The 22503-nt window shown below is 44.8% G+C and overlaps 1 protein-coding gene across 4 annotated transcripts in view; it reads left to right on the plus strand.

Moving 5' to 3' along the window:
• Positions 1-6579: 6579 nt before the first annotated feature.
• ARHGAP44 (Rho GTPase activating protein 44) overlaps positions 6580-22503 on the plus strand; it is a 191461-nt gene continuing 175537 nt past the window's right edge. For all 4 annotated transcript variants that reach the window (XM_027625669.2, XM_027625672.2, XM_027625670.2 and 1 more), the window contains exon 1: positions 6580-6973. In XM_027625669.2, the coding sequence (XP_027481470.1) occupies positions 6921-6973 (53 nt within the window). In that variant the 5' untranslated portion in view covers positions 6580-6920. The remainder of the gene's footprint in view (positions 6974-22503) is intronic.

Below are 22503 nucleotides of genomic sequence, written 5' to 3' on the forward strand. Positions count from 1 at the left end.
ACATGTATCATATGACCTCACTGATATGAGGAATTCTTAATCTCAGGAAACAAACTGAGGGTTGCTGGGGTGGTGGGGGGTGGGAGGGAGGGGGTGGCTGGGTGACAGACATCGGGGAGGGTATGTGCTATGGTGAGCGCTGTGAATTGTGCAAGACTGTTGAATCACAGATCTGTACTTCTGAAACAAATAATGCAACATATGTTAAGAAAAAAAAAAGAAGAAGATAGCAGGAGAGGAAGAATGAAGGGGAATAAATCGGAGGGGAAGATGAGCCATGAGAGACGATGGACTCCGAAAAACAAACAGGGTTCTAGAGGGGAGGGAGGTGGGGGAATGGGTGAGCCTGGTGATGGGTATTAAAGAGGGCACGTTCGGCATGGAGCACTGGGTGTTATGCACAAACAATGAATCATGGAACACTACATCAAAAACTAATGATGTAATGTATGGTGATTAACATAGCAATAAAAATTTAAAGAAAATAAAATCTATAGGCTTTAGTTAACATTTTGGTCCTGAATATCAATTTTAAAATTTAGTATAAATAAATAGAATTAACACATAAAAGGTTTTGGTGAAAATACAGTTGAATATTTGTATCATTTGGGGATAGGGCAGGCTTTCTAAGCATCAAACCAAAGGCATAATACATAAAGGAAGAGATTGATGGATTTGACCACAGTAAAAATATAAAATTCCTGGAAGACAAAAATCAACATTAGGGACCTTAAAAGGAAGAGGCCAAACTAGAGAATGCCCTTGCCATCAGACGCAACAGTATGAATATAATTAATATAACTAACGAGCTTTTAAAAATCACTGAGAATATATGGAAGACCATCACAGAAAAATGGGCTGAGGAGATGGAGAAATCAGCAATTCATTGAAAAAGAAAACCTGACTAGTCATGAAACATGAGGGCAAAATGTTTTAATGTGATTTAAAAAAAAAAAATGCAAATTAAAATAGCACTATAATGCTATTTCTCATCTAGTCATCTGGCAAGATTATCAAAAGTATGATAGTGTAGGTCAGGGTGTGGGGAAAATAGAAAATTTACGCACAAGAAGTGGGCCTGCAAAATGTTTTTATTTATCTAGAGGAATAATTTGGCAATACAAAAGAAGCTTAAAAAACATAGTGCAGAAATTCTAATTCTTTAATTTTGATCTTAAGGAAATAAGTATGTGTGCAGTTTTAGCCACCAGTGTGTTAATCATAGAGATAGTTAGAATAACAGAAGACAGGAAAGAACATATTGACCTAACAAGTGTGATTCCATTTTTGAAATATATTTATAAATTCATAATGTTATCTTGGTTAGTGAGAATATGCATGATTTTCATTTTTTAATTTATCTGAATTATTTATTCTTTAATAAATACCATTAAAATGTATATGCATTTATACATAAGCACATAAGCTGTTAGAATTTATTCATTAACATTTTATTAGTGAATTTGTTTTATTCACAATTTTTATTGTGTAAGTGATATTGGCAAGTTGTTTTTGTGTTTGTGCGATCCCCAATAGGTTTGGTAACAGGGTTAAGCCAATTTCATAAAATGAATTGAGGCTTGAGGGCGCTTGGGTGGCTCAGATGGTTAAGCGTCTGCCTTCGGCTCAGGTCATGATCCCAGAGTCTCGGGATCGAGTCCCGCATCGGGCTCCCTGCTCAGCGGGGAGCCTGCTTCTCCCTCTGCTTCTCTCTCTCTCTCTCTCTCTCATGAATAAATAAATAAAATCTTTAAAAAAATAAAAAAAATGAATTGGGTTGCTTTCATTCTATTTCTGTGTTCTAGAACACTTTAAATAGCAGAGGAATTAATCTGTTCCTTGAATCTTTTAAATAGCTCCCCATAAAACTATCTGGGCCTGATTACTTTGGAGAGTGTTATTCTGTGACAATGTTTCCAATTTCTTTAGGGTTCTTGGTCTACTCATTCTTGCCACCCACTTTTGAAACATCTGTAGCAATTTATATTTCCCCGAGTGAAAACAGAGCTTATTTTAAAATAAATAAACATAAAATTGCACATTCTCTCATAATTTTTTTGCACCTATGATTAAATCCTTTTTCTTGTTCGTAAGGTGATGTGTCTCCGTCTTGCTTCTTTTTCCCTTTCTTTAGATCTATTAGCTTTATTTATCTTTGAAAAATAACCTGTCCTAAAGTGAATTCATCAATTACTTCTTCCATTTCAGCAGTGGTCTGCTCCACAAGTGTTTGTTAAATAGCCCGGCGGTGAGAGACAATGGGCACCTAGGTGAAGTGCTTCTTAATGTTGGTGGAAAAGGTGAAGAGTACAAAGGGAAAATGTACAAAGCCTCATAATGCACAGGCTGGAGTTGACATATGTCACTTCCACCCATGTGCCATTGGCCAAATCAGTCACACAGTCAGGTCCAAAGTTACTAGGTAGGGAAATACGGTCTGCCCGTGATAAGGCTCTGGCAAAGGTACAGATCCAAGAAAGCTGAAACATTGGAACTAATACTGCCCAAAGGTGGCAATATCTATCACCTTGTTTAAAAGAATCTTTAGACACCAGATACGGCTCAATGGTGTAGATTTTATACCTGTAGGTATAAAGGTGATTGGAATCTAAAAAGGATAAGTAATACCCTTTATTTATAGCTATAGCACTGAATATTATTTGGGATGTATTAAAGGCTGGAAGGCTTAGGCATACTCAGGTCAAAAGCAGTTTATTGAGCAAATCGTTTGGTCAATTCATTGATCCCCCCAAATTTACGGCTTAGAGATTCTATACTACAACCTCCCATGTAGTAGGTGAGGAGAGTAGCCTGGAGAGATCAAAAAACAAAACAAAACAAAACAAAAAAAACAGGCCATAATTACACTGAGTTTTGTCACCTGCTGCTCAGTTTTCTCTGTTCTGCTGGATCCTGTATTTTGAATTCTGTTCTATAGACTAGCACTGTCCAAAAGAGTTTACCGTGACGATGGGGAAAGTTCTATTTGACACTGTCTGATATGGTAGCCACTAGCCACACAGGGTCTTTGGGTATTTGAGAAGTGGCTAGTGTGGTTAAGGAACTGAATCTCTAATTTTATTTAACTTTATTTAAAATTATGTTTAAATAACCACACGTCTCTGCTGATGCCCACGTTGGACCGAATGTTTGGACTCAGAATGAAGATGCTAAAACCACCCTAATTCAGAGCCTCCTAAGTGGCATATCGGGTTTCAAAGGGAACACATCTCAGATAAATAGTACTACCACATTGTTGAGGGAAGTAAGAAGCCCGTATTTGGTCGGGCAAAACAAGTCATGTGGCTGAACTTAAGGGCAATACGGAGTCGGACGTGAAATCCTTCCATAGATCAAAGTCGAGTATATAAGAAATAGAATCTTCCATCTTCCTCTTCCTCCCCTTCTCTTCCTTCAAATGCACTTAATTTGAAGCCTCTTCTTATTTAATTCCTGGTAATTCGGGGCTTCTGTATTCCACGTCTTGGCCATGGCTTGCTTTCTTGTCATCTTCGATCCCAGCAGCAGGAACACCCAGCTCGTTCTGGTACTTTTGTGCACCCTCATGGTATACAAACCCTTGCACATGGCTTGGTGCAGGGAACTCTGGAGCCCCCCAAGGACTGGGGTTTAGGCACTTTGGGCACCCCACAGGATATCCTTACTGCCCCTGTGCCTTCAAAGGGGCAGGGTCTCTGTGAGCTTTGCCACTGCTAGCCTTCCCACGGAAGAAGTGATGCAAAGATCCTGTACTAAAGCTTCATGATAGAGTTACCTCCAGCCTCCCTGAACCCAACTGAAGTTTTTTTGTTTGTTTGTTTGTTTGTTTTTGACCATGGGAAGGAGCCAGGAGCAAGTGATCTTCCTTAGAGGTATGCTCTGGAGTAGTCAGCTCAGACTTGATTATGCTGCTGTAACAAATAATCCCCAGACCTCTGACTTACAACCACAAAGGCATTCTTTTTCACCCCTGCTGGATGGTTGTGACTCTGATCCCCAGCAGCCCTTAACGGGGTCATTGCGGGTCGGAAGGCAGACTGGAAAAAGGAGGGGGTAGGATCACACAATGACTCCTACCAATCTGCTCAGGAGTGGCACCAATCACCCTGTGCATATTCTATGTCCAAAGAGAATCGCATGATCGATCTTGACCTCATCGGGAAGGTGAAGTATAATCCCTTTCCATAGGCACAGGCAGCGAAATTTTGAACCATAATCAAATCCGTACAGGTATCCTCTCCTCTTCTTCTCCCTCTCTCCCCTTCCACTCCCCTATCATCATCTTCAACACCTCACAGCCTGGGAATTCTTTATCTAGAAAAGGCAGGACGGTGTGTTCTTCAGACTCAACCATTTTTGGTAGAGACTATTAAAGTTCCAAAGCCTATATTCCTGAAACTCAAAGACGCTTTTCTTTAAAAAGCCTATTCTCACACGTGTTTCTGAAGCCTGCTTTGAAAGATCAGATGAGCAGACCTGACACCCCTTTCTCTTCTTTCTGCACTGTCATCCCGTGCCTGGGTAGGAAGGAAAAAAACATGAGCTGCTTCTCGAGTGGAGGAAAAGCTCATAAGAGAACAGGAAATATGTAAAGAAGCCATCCTTTAATTAAAAAAAAAAAAAAAACTCTAGCAGGGTAGGCTGTGTTTGTGGATAAATAGAAAGTTCTCTTTTAGAACTGAAATGTCCCCGGATTGAAGACAGAGACTGACACAATTTTAGAATTGTCTTACAGAGCTCCCTAGTACTCGTGTTGTCCAATAGAGCTTTCTTTTTTTTTTTTTTTTAAAGATTTTATTTATTTATTTGAGAGAGAGACAGAGAGAGCACAAGGGAACAGGAGCAGGGAGGAGCTGGAGAAGCCCCAGGCTCCCCACTGAGCAGGGAGCCCATTGCGGGACTTGATCCCAGGACCCTGGGATCATGATCTGAGCGAAAGGCAGATGCTTAACCGACTGAACCACTCAGGCTCCACCCCCCGCCCCCTGGTAAAACTTTCTGAGAGGATAGGAATATTCTATATTAGACTGTCCAATACAGCCCGTGTGGCTATTAGGCACTTATGATGTGGCTAGGATGACGGAGGAATTAAAATTTTAATTTCATTTAATTTTAATTAATTTAAATTTCAATAGCTGCATGCGATTGGTGGCTACTGTATGGGACAGTGCAGTTCTAGATGTTAGAGATAGTGTTGCTAAAAGTCATACAGTGACTTTTAATATCTCTTTTATTTATACATTTAAATACCATGCTGTGTCTTGGTTGTTAAAAATATCTCAAAGTGGACGTAATGTCAGTTTGTATAAAAATGATATTGACATTATAAGCATAGCACAGTTGGTTAAGAGCAAATCATGCCTTCACTTATTAATTGGCTGGAGCTGCCTGACCTAATAAGGAGAGGCTAAATTCACAATTAATTAAAGATCTCATGTTCATTCAGCCAAGACTTGCCTCAAACCATCTTTTGTTCAGCAGGCCAGCAAGATACTTTGAACCATATTTAGGACATCTTGCAACTATAATCAACATATGCAAAATATACCATTGCAAAATAGTTCTTTCATTTATCAGATTAGTAATTCTGTTGTAGGAATGGCATTCTGCTCTATTATGCTAACTATAATCATATTTGTAGTAAACGAATATGACATAATGTACTACATAGAAATGTATGTTAATTAGTGGTAATTTAGCAAATAGTTCTCTATCTTTGCTATCTACTGGGCAATATTATTTCTCTATTAGAGATGGGAAAACCAAGGCTTACAGAGATTATGTAATTTTTTCCAAAGGTTATATAATTAGTGTTTAGAAGTCCAATATACGAACTCTTACCTGATCCAAAGCCCCTACCACGTAACTACTTGACGGGGGGGATGATAAAACCTAATTGCAACCACCTATCTTTTTCCTAAGGTCAGGACCCCTTTTCAAGGAGCCAACTGATGCCAATGGGAAACTGCTGTGTAGACTGTTCCAGGCCTGCCACAGCTGATGCCCCTTGGTCCCCTGGAGGTGCAAGGGAAATGGGAACAGCTATGAGACTGGAATCTAAGTCATACAAGAAAGTTGTCCCAGTCAGTCTGGTTCCATAGGCACGGTAGTTAACGCTATTCTTACACCCTTCTATTTTGGCTCTGGTTACCTCTTGTGTTTGGTAAAAATTAAGGACGAAACTTATGGGATGCATGCTATGCTCGGTCAGGACCTGGGCCCGAAGCTTAACCGGGCACCTCAACAAGTATCAGGTGGGCTTATGCAATTTTATGAACCACGTACCCGCCTGCATAAATCTCCTTCCTGTGAATTCAAAACAGCAATGCCTCACATTCCCTTAAAATACAATGGAAGACAGAGGCTCACTTTCCTTCTTTGCTGTTTTTTAAACCATGGAAACCTTTCCCTTCCTGGAGTGCTACAGTGCAAAACATCCCTCCCCCCCGCCCTCCCGCCGCGCACCTCGGTCCTTGCAAACTTTGCACGCGGAAAGGTGGGCAGCGGGGCGCAGGACTACAAGTCCCAGAATGCACGGCGCCCGCCGCACAGGCGCAGCGGGGACCACCCGGCCAGCCGGCCAGCAGCCTGCGGAGACTCCCGGGTCCCCGCGCCGGAGAGGGGCTGGGGGCAGGCGGCCGGGCGGTCCTGGCCGGCGCCGAGGGCGGCCGCGGGCGTCACCATGCAGGCGCGGCGGCGCGCGTGAGGAGGATGCGGCAGCGGGCGCCGCGGCGGGCGGAGGAGTAGGCGGCGGTGCCCTGGGGAGGGAGCCGCGCGCGCGGGCCAGACGGCTCCCGGAGGCTCCGCAGTGCCGCCGCCGCCGCCCGGGAGGCTCCGCGCGGGAGCCATGTAACCTGCGGCGGGCTCCGGGCTGCTCCGTCCTTGCCCAGCTCCCGGGCCAGCGCGGCAGCGGGGCCACGATGAAGAAGCAGTTCAATCGCATGCGCCAGCTGGCCAACCAGACGGTGGGCAGGTAGGTCCCCCGGTGCGCGCCGGCGAGGCTGCAGCCGCCGGGGCGCGCAGGTGATGGAGCCCGCCCGGCCTCCCGGCCTCCCTTCCCTCCTCCTTCCCTCCCTCCCCGCCGTGCCTGCCCCTGCGCCGTCCCCTCCGAGACTGCTCGCGGGCGCGACCCCTCCTCTCGGAACTTCCCAGCCCCGGGAGCCCTTCCCTGGCTCTGCCCGCTGCGCCCGGGCTCCGGTTGCCAAGCGCAAAGTGTGACGCATCCTTTACCTGCGTCCCCGGCTGCCCCTTCACTCCGTACTCCCTGCCTTTCCCCGGGACTCCCCTCTTGCCTCCCCCCCCACCCCGCCCCCGGCCGCCTGGCTTCCTGGAAACAGGTGTTTGCTCTGATTGTGCTGGAGGCAGCCGACCCGCAGTCGCTCTCCGAAGATTCCCTCCCCTGCGCCGAGTTCAGGCTTCCCGGGGGGTCCGGGGGGAAGTGTTGGGCCTGGTCGGCTTGGCAGAGCTGAGCCTGCGCCTCCTGCCGTGTTTGTTTTCTGGGACTATGACTGTACGAGATTCTGGATCTCTTTATTGGCCGGGTTTCTTAAGGCCATAGGTGTTGGAGAGGGGATCTGAAGCGGGGAGGGGGAGAGGGGGCAGGGAAGGTGCTGGTGGAATGGCGCTGCTGTCCGCTTGGTTCTAAGACCGATTTCAGTAGAGGGAGGGAGGCTGCAGAAAGGGAGGTCCAACTCCTCTGGAAGATGAGATAAGCAGAGGATCACAGCCAGGTAGGGGAGGGGAACAGAGAGGCCCTACAGTCAGGAAGAGCCGGGCCCTAGGAAGCTGCAGGACCCAGCCTGCTGTCATTGCCTCGAAAATGGGCTACATCTGGGTTAGTGTCTCCAGGAGCCGCTCTGCAGGGTGCCAACATCTATTAACGTTACATAAGGATTCTGGTGGGTCTCTTCCAAAGCTAGACATGCTGTGAACACAGGGGTGTTGGGTAGAGGGGATTTTTCATGGAACTTCTGCTCCTGGAGAGGGATTTCCCTTGCTGCTGTGTGGCCAAGGAATTCAGGTGTTCAGTTTTCTAAAGCAAAGTGGAAAGCTGAGAACCCAGCCTTGGGTGCAGCTCAAGTGCAGGCTCCACACATGGAGGGCTCTCCACTAGGTTTACGCGGAAACCAAATACCTTTCTGGGGTGGGTAGTGGAGCCTGGCTGGCATCTGGCAGGGTGGGGGTGGGGACATCCCTGGGGAATAGGGCCCGAGAAACTCCCAGGTAAGCATACTGCCCTAATTCTGGTGGGCATCCGAGGGCAGGGGATGCGGTGGTTTCTTCTGCTTCCAGGGACTCCAGATGGTTTCCAAGTAACAATGTCTAAAATTGACTTGGATTCATTTCCCTTTCCCAAACACATGGGCTTTCACATGAGGGAGAATTTATGAATAGCAGAGTCAGATTAGCCCAGATTTCTGGCATGGTATGGCCACAGATAGAGCCTCACGTGGGCTGCTTTTTTGATATGTTGGACACTGAAATAGTGTTTTCCTGTCCTGGTCGTTTAGCAGATGACCGTCGAGCTGACCTGTCTTGAATATCTTGATTTCTGCATTACTCCGTGGGCTGGCAGCCAGCATCCCATCAGGCCAACTAAAGCGATCAGGAGCCCGCCCCCCCTTCCCCCCAAACTGGGATTGCCGATCCCGCTTGGTCTTGGAGTTTCAGTTCAGTGCTCGAATGGAAATGTGAGCAAGGTGTTCAGGCTTTCTCCCTGGCGCACCGGACACCAACCAGCTCCTTTCTCTTTCCAGGACGTGTTTCAAAGTGGTGGGATTTATGAGCCTTAGGCATAGAACCTTTTTTTTTTTTTTTTTAACCCTCCTCCACGGAGGGAATGACCCAGGAAGAGGGGACGCTGGGTTTCAGAATAAGTGAGCTTATTTGAAAGCACGTTCTTGGAAGTCCAAGAAACTGGTCACCAGGAGAGCGGTACTTTCCACTTGTTTGTCGGGACTCTGGTGGATGCTGGTGGATGAATGCTGTCTTTATCAGATAGTGTCTCTTGTGTTATGCGCCAGGGAAAGTGAGGGCCAGTCCACCACTGTGTCTCACTAATACGTATCCGTTTTGGTGACCTTTAGAGTGAACTTTTTAAAGCAAAAATCAGTTCATGTTTCTTTGCTGCTTGAGAGCTTCCAGTGGCATCTCCTTGCACTTAGCATCCCAGATCTTTCCGGAGGCCTATCAGACCTTACTGACTTGACGACTCCTTGTCTTTCCATATGCATTTTGTCCCACCTGCTCTTCATTCACTGTGCCCCAGCCACAGTGGCTTTCCTTGCCCCAAACACCCCAAGCTCATTTCCGTCTGGGGGCTTTGTTCTTGCCGTTTTCCCCCTTGCGCTGCCCATATGCCTGTTCCTCATCATTCAGGTCTTAGCTCAGAGGCCTTTGAGAGGTCACCCTCCACCATTCACTGTCTAACCCCTCATCCTGTTCAAGGTTGTCACCATGCCCCTCGCTCTGAAATGCTCCTAGCTTACATCTTTTGTCGTCTTGTCTGCCTCCAATAGAATGTATTGACCACCATTGTACGGCGTCTATAGCCCAATGCCTTGTAGACAGTTGATACTCAATTCATGCTTATTGAAAAGATTAAAACCGTTCACTGTAGCGTCCACAGTAAATAAAAGGGTAAATTAAAGGGACAGCCTTTACTTTGACTTCCCTGACTACAGTGAGGCAGGAGGTTAGCATTGCTTTTTAATTTCTTGAATCCGTAGAAGCCGTCGGATTGAATGTTTAGATTGCTTTATGGAGTTGCTTTGGTAAGCCACTGGATTCTTGTCCTTGGGTGTCTAGAAAGTGATGGCTTTCCTGTCTTCGAGGGAAGACAAGCAATAGGCGTGGGGGTCGCTCCTCCCCATAGCTCTTTACCGACTTGCCTTCCGAAAGTTGTAGGTTCTGGAGTTCTGAGTATAGAACTGCTCGGGACTAGCTCCAGTCACTTGAACGATGTAAGAGTATCTGTGCTTCAGTGTCCACTATGGAGTTACTAGTATTTTCTCCCGAAGTGCTCACATCTGAGTAGAGAGGGCATTCAGTGGCTGTGAAGAGAGTTTATAAAACCCATTGCCTTTAACTGGGAAGAGCTTCATCTCCTCCTCGGTGTGCTTCTCCATTCTCTGCACAGGTTCCTTCTGCTTTGAATTTTCCACTTTCAGTGTCTTCATTTCACTCCGTCCTTCGGGAAGCATTCCCTGGCTGGGCCTCCATGTGCCTCGTACTGTGTTCCGCACTAGGAAATGCTGAATCAGGACCAGCTGTAGGCATCTTTGGACAAATGCTATCATCCCTACTGGGTTACATGCACTATGGCGTGCATGCGCTCATACGTTCATCCATTTCTTCATTCAGTAAATATTTATCAAATGCTCTGTGCCAGGCACTGCTGGAGTTCAAGAAACATTACAGCGCGGAGTAGACAAAATCCCCATTCTCTTGGAATCTGTATTCTAAAGGCATGTTGTTTTTAAGTTGTATCGCAATTTTTATCTTGTTTATTTTGCCCTCTGGACTTCAGGTTCATTGTAGGCAGGGACAGCTAACTGCCCTAATGCCTGGCATACGGTAGGTTCTCTGAAATTCTTTGACAACCGAATGAATGAGGGAGCCAAAGGTCCAGGTGTTGTGGATTGGAAAGTCGTGCAAAGAGGTTCAGAGGCGGGAGAAACTCCTGGGATTAGTTCGTGCCTGATTTATATGCCATTTTGTACCTTCAAGGGCATCTGTCGGTTGCTGGGGTGAGAAGCACCCTGAAAGGCATTCCGTTTTTCTTGGAGGTGGCACTGGTTTGTGTTGGGTGGAATGAAGCCCTGAGCGGAAATTTAGAGACCCGCTCACTGTAAGAGACGAGAGAAGTTAAACTGGCACCTTGATCTGGTGAAGAGGCTGTTTCTCCCATCTCCCCCACCCGAGTCAGCACAATGGGGGTCCCAGTAGCCCCCACTTTAGAGGACCGTTATGAGGTCGAAGGGAGGCTGGCTCACATCAAGTGCTGAGCAAATGGTTGATGAAGTTCATTGTCATTTTTCTCTTGTTGCCCACTCAGTCCTCCTGGCCTCTTAAGCATAAAGGGCTTCTTAGATTGTGATGGCCATTGTCCCGTGGTTGTTCTGAATGGGCACTGTGCCCCTCTGTGACAATGGGTGATGTTCGTGGTGTCTGGGAGTAGGCAAGGAGCAATGGAAGTGCGGGAGGGGGGCATGGACGTGCAAGAGCAGGGTGGTCAGGTTGGATTATTTGATTTTGGAGGCTCCCAGTTGGGAGTGGAAGACCGAGTTCTGTCTAGAGCCCCACTTCCATTCCTAGACTGCTCAGCATGCAGCCCCGAGCGGGCTTGGTTTTTGGTGCACAGCTTGGCTGAGCGTCTTTGCCACTATGCAGCTCTTGGGATGGAGCTGCAGCAGGCCAGGCGGACCGAGCTGGACGCTGAGGATGCAGAGGCTCTAGGTTCAGCCAAGCCGAGGAGCATCTGTTCCTTGAAGGTTTCTCTGCGACACAGCCTTGCCCCATCAGCACGCCTCCTAAGAGCCATGACCCAGTCCATAGGACATCGGGGGCAAAGCCAAAACCAATTCTAAATTAGTCATCGGACGGCTTCGTTCCCCACCTATTATGGATGTCCCGTGAGCCGGACCTGTGTCAGATCAACGCAGGCCCTGTACGTCCTCCTGTTAGCCAGTCCCGCAGGGCTGGGCAGACCCACACTGGTCCCCGCAAGGAGCACCGTGCACGTTTATGAGGTCTCAGCGTGAAGTTTTTCATTCGAGTTTTGTGGAAGCTCATGTCTTGCCACCCGCTCTGGTGTGTATATGTGAAATAACAGAATGTACTCACCAATTGATGAGCAGGCTAGCAAATCTGGAGAGAATATTCTTTGCCTGCATCTTCTGAGCTCCTTACTGTGCAGACCTGCCGGCTCTCAGCCTTCTACTGGGCGGCTCTCAGCAATCCGTGTGAGGCTGGCTGGGCTTCCTGCAGAATGCTGTTACCCCAGACCTGCAAGTCATTGCAAGAGACCCGTTCTCTTCACCAGCAATTAATGACTTCCCCTCCCGCTTCACCTCCACCAAGGAAATGTATCAATATTCATTAGTATTTTTCAGGGTGGGTGATAAGGACCACTTTTTTTTTTTTTCTTTTGCCTCCAGAGAAAGTGAATCAGCAGCCCTGTGAGTAAAACAGTAATTTAGGGTTGGCCCTTTTCGAGGGGATTAGTAGGCATCCCTTTTATTAATAACAAACAGTGGATTTCAAATGCTATATTGGTAACGACAGCAAATAATAAAATCGTGCTTCAGCTCTGCGTCGAGTCGGGTAGGTCAGAGAGAAGGTTGTGGGGAGAGGAGAGCAAGGGGCTCTCCCACTGGGTGCTGGGCATCTCAGTATGCTGGAACCTGGGACCCCACCGCCCCCAGGAAGCGCGTGGCCATCTAGCAATTTAAAACTATCCTTTCTGTCCAGGAAGCAGATGTTTTTGCTTTCATTTTCCAACTTTAGAGTTTATTTTTAGAGTAAATGTTTATTTTCCCACAGAATTCAATTTACTTTTTTTAACTTTCTTTTTGGTTACATAAACAATATTTGTTTATGGTAGGAAAGTTAGAAACTTATAGATGGGCGAGAAGGAAAAACATGACTGGTAATCTCACTACCTGGGGACCACATTTATTATTTTGAATATCATTTTCTCAGTTTTTAATAGGCATGTATTCTTAAAAAAGAGATAGAGACCATATTCTGTCTATTTTTTTTGCCATCTGCTTTATCCCCCTGTGTTAAATCTTGAATATCACCTCGTTTCAACAACTATATGTCAAAGACTATATATCCATAGTATAATTTTTCAAGGGTGCGTAATATTCCACTATAGTCAACCAATTTCCTTTTGGCTAATCACGTAGCAAATACTTTTCGTTGGTTTGCTTTCCTAGCATGAAGTCTTAGAAGTGGAATTTCTGGGTCAAAGAGCGTGTGAGTTTTTAAGACCACCTGAATGTATATTTTATACATCCAAGCATACACACGTGTTATATTTACATCCTCAGCAGAATTGCCAATTTCTTCCCCTTAACCCTCTTAGGAAGTAATATCACAACTTTGTTAATGCACAGATGAAAAACCTCTTTGCTTCTCTTTCAATTTCCAGTGACATAGGGCATTTTTTAAGTTGACTGGACGTTTCTTCCCTTTTCTGAACTGCTTGCATATGTCTTGCCCATTTTTCTAAAGTCATGTCATAACTGTTTTCCTATTGATTTTTAGGTAATTTTTAATATATTAAGCATATTTGTGCTTTGTCATATGCCCACCCATCTCCCTGCAGTTTTTTACCTTTTATATTTTATGTCTTTTATAATACTTTGTGATCTGAAGTCTGTCAATTTATGGTTTGTGCTTAAATACTATGCTTAATGTTTTCCCCAGCCTGAGATTACATAAAAATTCATACGTTTTCATTACCATTTATGTAATTTAATTTTACCATCAGACTTTAAATTCATCAGTCATTAATTTTGGTGTATGACATGATTAGGGTGTCACATCTAGTTTTCCTTTAAAAAAAAAAAAAAGTAGGGAGTACCTGGGTGGCTCAGTCGATTGAGCGTCCAACTTGATTTCGGCTCAGGTCAGGATCTCAGGGTCATGGGATCGAGCCCTGCATAGGGCTCTGTGCTCAGTGGGGAGTCTGCTTGGGATTCTTTCTCCCTCTACCCTTCCCTCCTGTTCGTGTATGCACTCTCTCAAATGAATAAATAAAATCTTTTAGAAACCCCAAGTAGTTACCCTACTATCAAATTGAATAATGTGATTCAGTCCCACTGTATTGAAGTGTCATCATGTACTAAGAGGTTTCACCTACTTGGATCTGTTTCTAGGATTTCCAATTTGTTCTCTTGACCTGTCAGTTGGCAGGAATGTGAGGTAGGCCCACCTGCCCAGGTGAGCAGCAGTGGGTTGATGTCCCATGCTTTGGGTGGGAGGAGCTGTGGAGTTGTTCTGGTTCCCAAATCTCAGCTTCTCCAGGGCAACTCCTTGGCTTGGCAATTAGAACTCAGCAGCTTTGCTTGAGGATCTTGTTGGCCTTTACCACAGCTAATCTACACATTATTCCCTTATAAATTAGAATTGCTTATGTTTCCTTAGCTTTGCTTACCTGTTTATTTTTTTCCCTTGGCATTTTTATAAGTGAATGTATTAAGATGGAGGAGATTGACAATTTTATGCTAGTGAGTATGCTGAGAATTCTTCCCATGTGGGAATAGGGTATGCTTATTCAAGTCTGTTTATGATCCTATAAAATCGGGTTTGTCTGTTTAAGTCTTGCACAATTTTGCTTTTGTTTTTAGGTAATTTGTCATTGTCACTACTCTTGCCTTAATGATTGGAAACTTCTGTTATTTTTTTTTACTCTATTGGTGGAATATAAGAAAGCTATTGATTTTTGTGTGATTGTCTTAACAACCACTGTCATAAACAATCTCATTAGTTTTAAATGCTTTTTACAAAAATTGAGGCTATCAACTTTTCCAGGTAGACATTAATATTTTCTGCAAATAATCATTTTGCTTCTTCCTCACCAGTATTTATACTTATTTTCTTGTCTAATTGCATTGTCTAGGACTTATAGAACAGTGTTATTGGGGCAATAAGTAAGCCTCCATGTCTTTTTACTATCCTTCATGGAAATGCATGATAATTGGCTCAAGAGATTTTGTTTTTTAATCACGTTACCTATTACATAATTTTATTATTTTACTTTGGGTTTTTCTTTGGCACCAAAGTTAAATTTGATTAAATGTATTCTCATGGTCTTTAAAGATCATCATATCTTTTCCCTTCAACTAATATATTCACTCAGCAATTTACGCTATAAATTCGCTATTGAGCACTTACTATGTTCCAGACATTGTTTTCACTGGGGATACACCAGCAATAGAGTTCCTACCCATGAAGAACTTGTGTTTTATGAGTTTGACTCATAATGAGTCAGATTTTCTAATATTGAGCTCCCCTTGTCTCCCTGCAATCAATCTTATTTGACTGTGATTTAATTTTTAAAAATGCTGCTCGATTTAATTTGTTGTTTTATTTAGGATTTTGGCATTCAGTATTCATAAATAAGAACATCTGGATTTTTTTTTCTTTTGCTACACCTGCCAAATTTTTATAACCTTGTGAAATGAATTGCCCACTTCCTTCTGTTTCTGGGCAGTGAGTTAAGGAACTAACATGTTCGTTGAAGGTTGGAAACAACTCTCCAGGATATTTTTTGGAGGCAGACCTTTGACAGGTTTCCCAATTTCTTCATCGGACTATTTATGCTTTCTGTCTTTTCCTGAGTCGTTTTGAGTAACATAGTTTATAGGAAGGCATTCATTTCATTATGATTTTCAAATTTAATAGAATCTTCTCTGAGTGTAGAGTCATAGTTCCTCATTTGCCCTTCTCTCTCTTTCTTCCTGCTAACCAGCTTTGCCAGGGGCTTTACTTTCCTCCACATCCTGTAGAATCAGCTCTTAGGTTTAATCTTTTCTTTAAAAAAAAAAAAAAAAATTCTCATTAGCTCCTGATCCATGTTTTCTTCTTCTATGTGTCATAAATTTTGCTTTTTTTTAAAAATATTTTTCCCTCTTGATTTCCTTGGGCTGATTTTGTTCTTTAGTCTTTAGTCTTCTGTGTTGTATTTGGGGAGGTTAGGCTCTGCTGTGGTAATGTGTGAGCTCTGGAACCTCAGTGGCTGAACTTTGCAGAGGTTTATTTTAAGCTCACATGAAATGTGCTGTGAGTGTGGGGACTTCCCAGGACAGCTTTCCTCCATGTGTGATTTAGGGATCCAGTCTGCATCCATCCTCTCTCCCCCATACCTGCACCTCCCTCATCTCCGTACGTGGCTTTCAGTCACTGCTAAAGATGAAGAGAAAACGTAGAGATGCCATACTGGCTTAAATGCCTGGGTCTGGAATTTACAGATGTCACCTGTGCTCATGTTTCATTGGCTAGAACTAGTCACAAAGCCTCCCTGTGTATGACGGGAGATGGGGGCCTCTACCACGGCTGTATAACGAGGAGTATAATCGCTCTTCTCTCCCACTGCCCATCTTTGAACTCCTCCTTGTTCCCCTGCTCCCTCCACAGTTGTGCCTACCAGAAGGTCATTCTTTCTCAACCCTGGATGATTGGAGTTGTTGATTTTCATTGTCCTTTGTAGGAAACTGAGATCCTTCAGAGGAGCGTCTGAAACTGTGAGATCCTTCAGAGGACCATCTTTAGGATAACAAACTTACTGATGTCCACTATTTCTCATGTCAAGATTAATTTTTGATTTTTTTTTTTAAAGCCCTTCTTACCGTGAGGAGAAGAATAATGAGAACAGAAATTCTCTCTCATCTTGCCACACTGGAATGTCACCTACTTTATGGGATTATTGCCAGGGTTAAATAAGATAATAAATATAATATCCTTGGCATAACCCCTGAGAAATAATAAGCACTCAATAAATTGTAGGTTTTACCACCATCCCTTGCTGTACTGAAAGTCTCTTTGACATGAGGCATTCGTTTTGATTTTTATTTAGAGGCCTGAGTACCTGGGAATTACAGCTTGAAATTCATACCCATTTGTCTTATTTTCCCAAATCAAACCCAGTTGTTCTGTGTTTAGTCACAAACTTGAAATAATCTAGAGGTATCAATAATGCTCATGGCCTCATACATTTAATACCCACTATTAGTTGTTGTATTACCTGGGGTAGTCTAGGTTATGCCACTATGACAGAAACCCTCCACGTCACTGCACCTTACAACCCTGGCTGGTGGGGACTGGGAGTAGTCCCCCAAGGACCCAGGCTGCCATAGCTCTGTTCCACACCTGCCTGTATCATGACAGAGGCAGTAAATGAGGTTGTGGTCAATCACACCCTGGTTCCTGGTGTCATCTTCTGGAAGTGCCATGTCACTTCTATTCACATTTCATTGGCCAAACTAAATCACTTGGCCACACCTCACCTGACATGGGGCGGGCAAAGGCAATCCTTCATGGACCCAGAAAGAACAGAACCACAAAAGCCATAGCGATGTCACCTGTAGCCGAGACCTGGGCTGTGTGCTTCATAAGCATTATTTTTATGGACTTTTGCAACATCCGTATGAATTGGGTGCTGTTTATAGCCTTACTTTACAGGAGGCTAGAAGTGATGGACGAAGAAAGGGACAGAGCCAGATTCGGGCTGGATCCTAAGTAGGTCGGGCACAGGCAAATGCATCCTCTGGTCTTGCTCTCCCTGACAGTGGATCTCTGTAGCCTCGGGGTCCCTCCAGTTACTTCAGTTTAGGTGGTTTTGCAAATGCTAATTAACTGCTCTTGACTTGAATAAAAATAATGTCACATTCACCTCAGGTAATGGGTATCTTGTATGTCGCCTTAACCACAGAGAGTATATGATGAAATTTCTGCCAATAGAAAATTCTTCACTTTGTTTCCTTACTGCAGTTCCAGAGAAAGGTTAAGAGAAATGCCCTTTGAAAGTAATTTCTTTCTTTCTTTTTTTTTTTTTTTTATCTCTGTGCTTGCTGTGGAAAGAAAGCATTGTGGGTACCCACCAAAGCCCTTACAGACTCCCGCATAACATAGTAAGCAAAGAGACCTTAAAAAATAAGGAATATGCGAAGCAGACAGAGCATGTCACTGATTGCAGATGTACGTGTATACCCACTCGTGGTCATAACTACTCTTTACTCCCAGAGTAGGTTGTGAAGTTTCCCTGCTTTCTACAGAGCCTCAGAGCAGGTGCATTGTTGCTGCTGGCTACACTGTTGGGAGTTGAGATTTGCTCCCAGACCCCCTGGCTTGGAGGTGGATGTTGTTTATCATTGTACTCTACCAACTGCAGTAGGGGAGAAAGTAGAAAAATGTAAATGTCCAATATTAGTGGAGTGATTAATTGTGGCACATCTATACAATTGTAACAACCTCAGTGTTTTCATAACACTCCAAAAATTTGAGGGCTTGAGAGAAATGCTTGAGATAAGAAAACAGGATACAGAAGTGCATACAAAGTTGAGACTGCACAGTGTTTTAAAAAAAATCGCATAGAAAAGACTGGAAGGAAATCAGGAAAGACTGGAAGGCTTAGCATGCATTATTTATCTCTGGGCCGGCTTATGAGTGGTTTGATTTCTTGCTGCTTGTACTTTTTAAAAAAATTCCAAATTCTTTAAACATGCATTTTATATGTTTATAAAAAAAAAATCCTCCCAGGATTCAAAAGGGGCAAAGGTAAAATGTAGCTGGAATTTCTCATAATGATGTTTTAAGTTTGGGGCCCTGAAAGGTCTAGATAAATATGCTTGAAGTTCTCTTGAGCCTTGGTTTCAAACATGGGAAACTTCTTATCTTTATGCTCTGGAGAGGACATGATGTCAGATCTCATTTTATAGAATAAACCAGTCTGTCATTAGGAGTGATATGCTAATAGCCTTTTCAGGTTGCTAATTCTGAAGACACAGAACATTTTGAAACTTCGTCTGCATGACTCGAGGCTGAGGACAAGTGGTTCCCTGTGGCAGGTTAGGGTTCTCTGGTTGCAGGCCCAGAAATGGACTCGGGCTCATCTAAGTAGAAGAGGAGATTGGGAAGAATGGGGGTAGTCACGGAATTGGAATGACCAGGGAGTGTTCCTAGAGCAGAGGTCCTTCATTTGTGTTCTTGCCTTGAATCTCTCTCTCTGACTTCCTGCAACACCGGCCAGACTATATTTTTTTTAAGATTATTTATTTATTTATTTATTTGAGAGAGAGAATGAGATAGAGAGCATGAGAGGGCATAGGGTCAGAGGGAGAAGCAGACTCCCCGCCGAGCAGGGAGCCCGATGCGGGACTCGATCCCGGGACTCCAGGATCATGACCTGAGCCGAAGGCAGTCGCTTAACCAACTGAGCCACCCAGGCGCCCCAGACTATATTTTTCAATCCATGGACAGAAGAATGTCCTTTTCCTTTTTTAACAGGTTTTGTTCTGTGGAAGTGGGGTGCGACTGCCAGGACTGTGGGAAATGTGACACACCGTCGGTTCATCTTAGAAATGTACAAGTCCCACATCGGGCTCCCTGCTCGGCGGGGAGTCTGCTTCTCCCTCTGACCCTCTTCCCTCTTGTGCTCTCTCTCTCTCTCTTATTCTCTCTCTCTCAAATAAATAAGTAAAAATCGTAAAAAAAATGTACAATCCGCATTTGTATTTAAGGCTCTGAGAAGTTCTGCAGTAAGGAAAACTGTTGATCATTTGTATCACTTAGAATGCCTTGAATTATAGTAGCGGGTGTCAGTTCAGAGCAGCTTAAAGCATAAGGTAACTATTTCAGATGACAGGGCATCCAAAGGTAGGGAGAGTCCAGATGCCTTGTGATCAGGGCACCTGCTGTCTTCCATTGCTTTGCCTTCATCTTTGCATTGGTCTCTTCCTCAGATTGGCTTTTTTTTTTTTTTCTTTCTGCTCAGAATACAGCTGTTAGTGGTAGCTGAAGTAATCTGCTTTCGTGCTTATAAACCAAACGGGAGGCAAGACAGGTGCCATGGTCTGCATCTTTGTGGAGGGTGAGGGTGGAGCATCGTAAATAGGATTCATGCCCTGATCAGTGGCTCTGGAAAGCTCCTTTGTCCCTTCCACCATGGGAACACCAAGGCACCGAGATGATCCAGAAAACAGCCCTCCACCACATCAGCTGGCATCTGGATCTCGGACTTCCAGCCTCCAGAACTGTGAGAAATCAATTCCTGTTGTTTCTAAGCCACCCCAGTCAGCGGGGTTCTGTTGGCACAGCAAAAAGGGACTGGGACAAGGGGAGCAACCCACAGGGTTCCAGTCATGGGAGAAGATAAGAGTCCTTTCCTCCAGTCTAAGCCAATTCATTCACATGTGTGCCATTGACCATTAACACAGGTCGGAGGGAAGGGATGCTGATGGGCCTCCAGCCTGGGTCTTTGAATTAGTCACTGGCTGGGGAGGTAGGATTATGAAGACTGGCTTGGAGCCATTTATGAACCTTTCTGGAGTTGGGTGGGGGGAAACTTCTTCTGAGTCAGGAGAGCTTCACAGGGGAGCAACTGATACCTGGACAAAAATCAGACTTCTGTTCGGAAGGGAGAAGGAGCGAAGCATTCTGGGTAGGTGGCAGTGTCCACCGGAGCTTGTTCAACCCAGCATTTTGAGTAGGAAAACCATTTTCCGTGAACATCCATTCCTTCAACTAGAGTTTGTAGCACGTTATCGCGGGGAATGTTAGTCAAGAAAGTTTGAATCTTACTTTGGCAGTATCTTCCTCACTGTTGATCAAGCCTCTCCTTTCTGTTTGTCAGAACTGTTTTCTTATATTCCAGAGTGCTGGTTCATAGCGATGTATAAAACTTGGCACACTGTAGTATAGTTACAGTGTTGCATACGTCTCTCTGTTGTAATCTTGTAGTCGGCCTGCAGATGCCCAGCACAGTGTCTAAAATACAGAAGGGACTCAAGAGCCCTTTGTCAAATTCATGCACATAGCTCAGTGGAGATGTCAGCCTGTCCTGCCTCCTTCCACTCTTGCTTCTTCCTTTGTGCATCCACGGCGCTGGGCTTGTCCTCATTTATCCCCTTTTTCACCCTGCTTTGATTCTAGTCGCTGTTGGTTCTGTTTGCCCTACTGGACTGGGAGCTGTATTTGCAGGGGCTGGGGCTTACTCTTCTGTGTCCTGTCTGTGTTGTCCAAGGTGCTTTGCAAACAGCAGGAGCCGGTCCTTATCAGGGTGCTGGAAATGAGGCTGCTCAAACAGGTGTCACAATCTTTAAAAAAAAAAAAAAAGATTTAGAGAGAGAGCGAGCGTGCATGAGCAGGTGAAGGGGCAGAGGGAGGAGAAGCAGACTCCCCGCTGAGCAGAGAGCCCCACATGGGCCTCAGTCCCAAGACCCTGGGATCATGACATGTGCCAAAGGCAGACGCTTAACCGACTGAGCCACCCAGGTGCCCCCAGAATGGATTTTTTTTTTTATCACGTAATTGACATTTCCCATGCTAAATGTTTAGCTGTAGGCTTATAATCATGCCTTGGTGATCTCCCAAGATTGTATGATATTAGCAAAAATAGGACATGGCTTTAGGATTAGTCCTTGATAAAAGTTGCCTTCAATTCAGAAGTATGATTCTCTAATCATAGGTATGAGTAGCGAAGACCAGTGGACTTATACCTATGTCCCATACCTATGCCACTGCATAGTCACATATGCTGGGAGGAATGTGTAAGGCATGACAACCTAGTGAGTAAAGAAGCCATTCATCTGGGTGCCTGGGTGGCTCAGTCGATTAAGTGTCTGCCTTCGGCTCAGGTCATGATCGCCGAGTCCCAGGATTGAGCCCCACGTTGAGCTCCCTGCTTAGCAGGGAGTCTGCTTCTCCCTCTCTCTTTCCCTCTGCCCCTGCTCCTTCTCTCTCGCTCTCGCTCTCTCAAGTAATAAATAAATAAATAAAATCGTAAAAAAAAAGTGGCATTCATCAAACATATCTGTTGACCACCTACTGTTACCAGTGGGGTCCTTGGGAAGCAGATACTGAAAATAACATGCACAATATTCGTTTGGAAGTGCTGTTAGCGTCCGTACCTGTGGAAGAGACGAGAGGAAGTGGAACTGGGGAGAGGAAGTTAGGCTGTGATGTGGACCCAACAAAGGCCGCCATTGGTTCCATGTGGGCTGCTGGAGCTTGGGTGTACCTTCGCCGTTCTCCTGAGTCGGGGAGAAAGGACTGAGCTCCTGCATCTCTGCATTGATTGGTCGCTGGAGTTTGCCTTTCCCTGGAAAGCAATGTCAAGGGGTAGACAGCCGAGGCTGGTCATCTGGCTGCCTTCCCAGCAGCTGGGGAATAAGATCTTCATTCCTGAAGGGGAAGAGTGTCCGCTGTGCCCACCATGTGCCGTATCTTGTGCTAGAAGCATGAGAGTGGGAAAAACAAGTAAATGAGCCATTACCAGAAGGTGGGGCTTGGTCGAGGGGGGAGTTGTTTGTGGTACCAGCAGAACATCCCTGGGTTTGGCTGGAGTGGGGTTTGGGAGGAAGTCCTGCAAGCTGACACCTGAAGGGAGAGGCACTGTTAGGAAAAGGCAAGTGGAAATGATGTGTATGAATGCCAAGGGATGTAGGGGGTGGCTCCTTCAAGGAAGTAAAGTAAGAGCTCTGTGTTTGGAATGTCACTGGGAGTAGGGACGAGGCTTATAAATCAGATGACTCTCTTGCCCAGACAGGGACACCTCTGAGAGTGACTACAGAATTGATAGGGCCAGGGCAGCAGGTAAAAACCCAAGCAAACTTTATAATTACCCTACTTCTAAGACATGATTCAGTAGATTGGGATTTTGCCTAAGGACCAGGGGTAAATTACTGAGTGATGGTTTGACCTTTCCCCATAGTCTTTGGGTTATGAGCCTGGGTCCTGAGGTTTATATCATGCCTCCATCATGTACAAGTTGCAAAA

The sequence above is a fragment of the Zalophus californianus genome, chromosome 16 (genome assembly GCF_009762305.2).
Source record: "Zalophus californianus isolate mZalCal1 chromosome 16, mZalCal1.pri.v2, whole genome shotgun sequence".
Lineage (NCBI taxonomy): Eukaryota > Metazoa > Chordata > Mammalia > Carnivora > Otariidae > Zalophus > Zalophus californianus.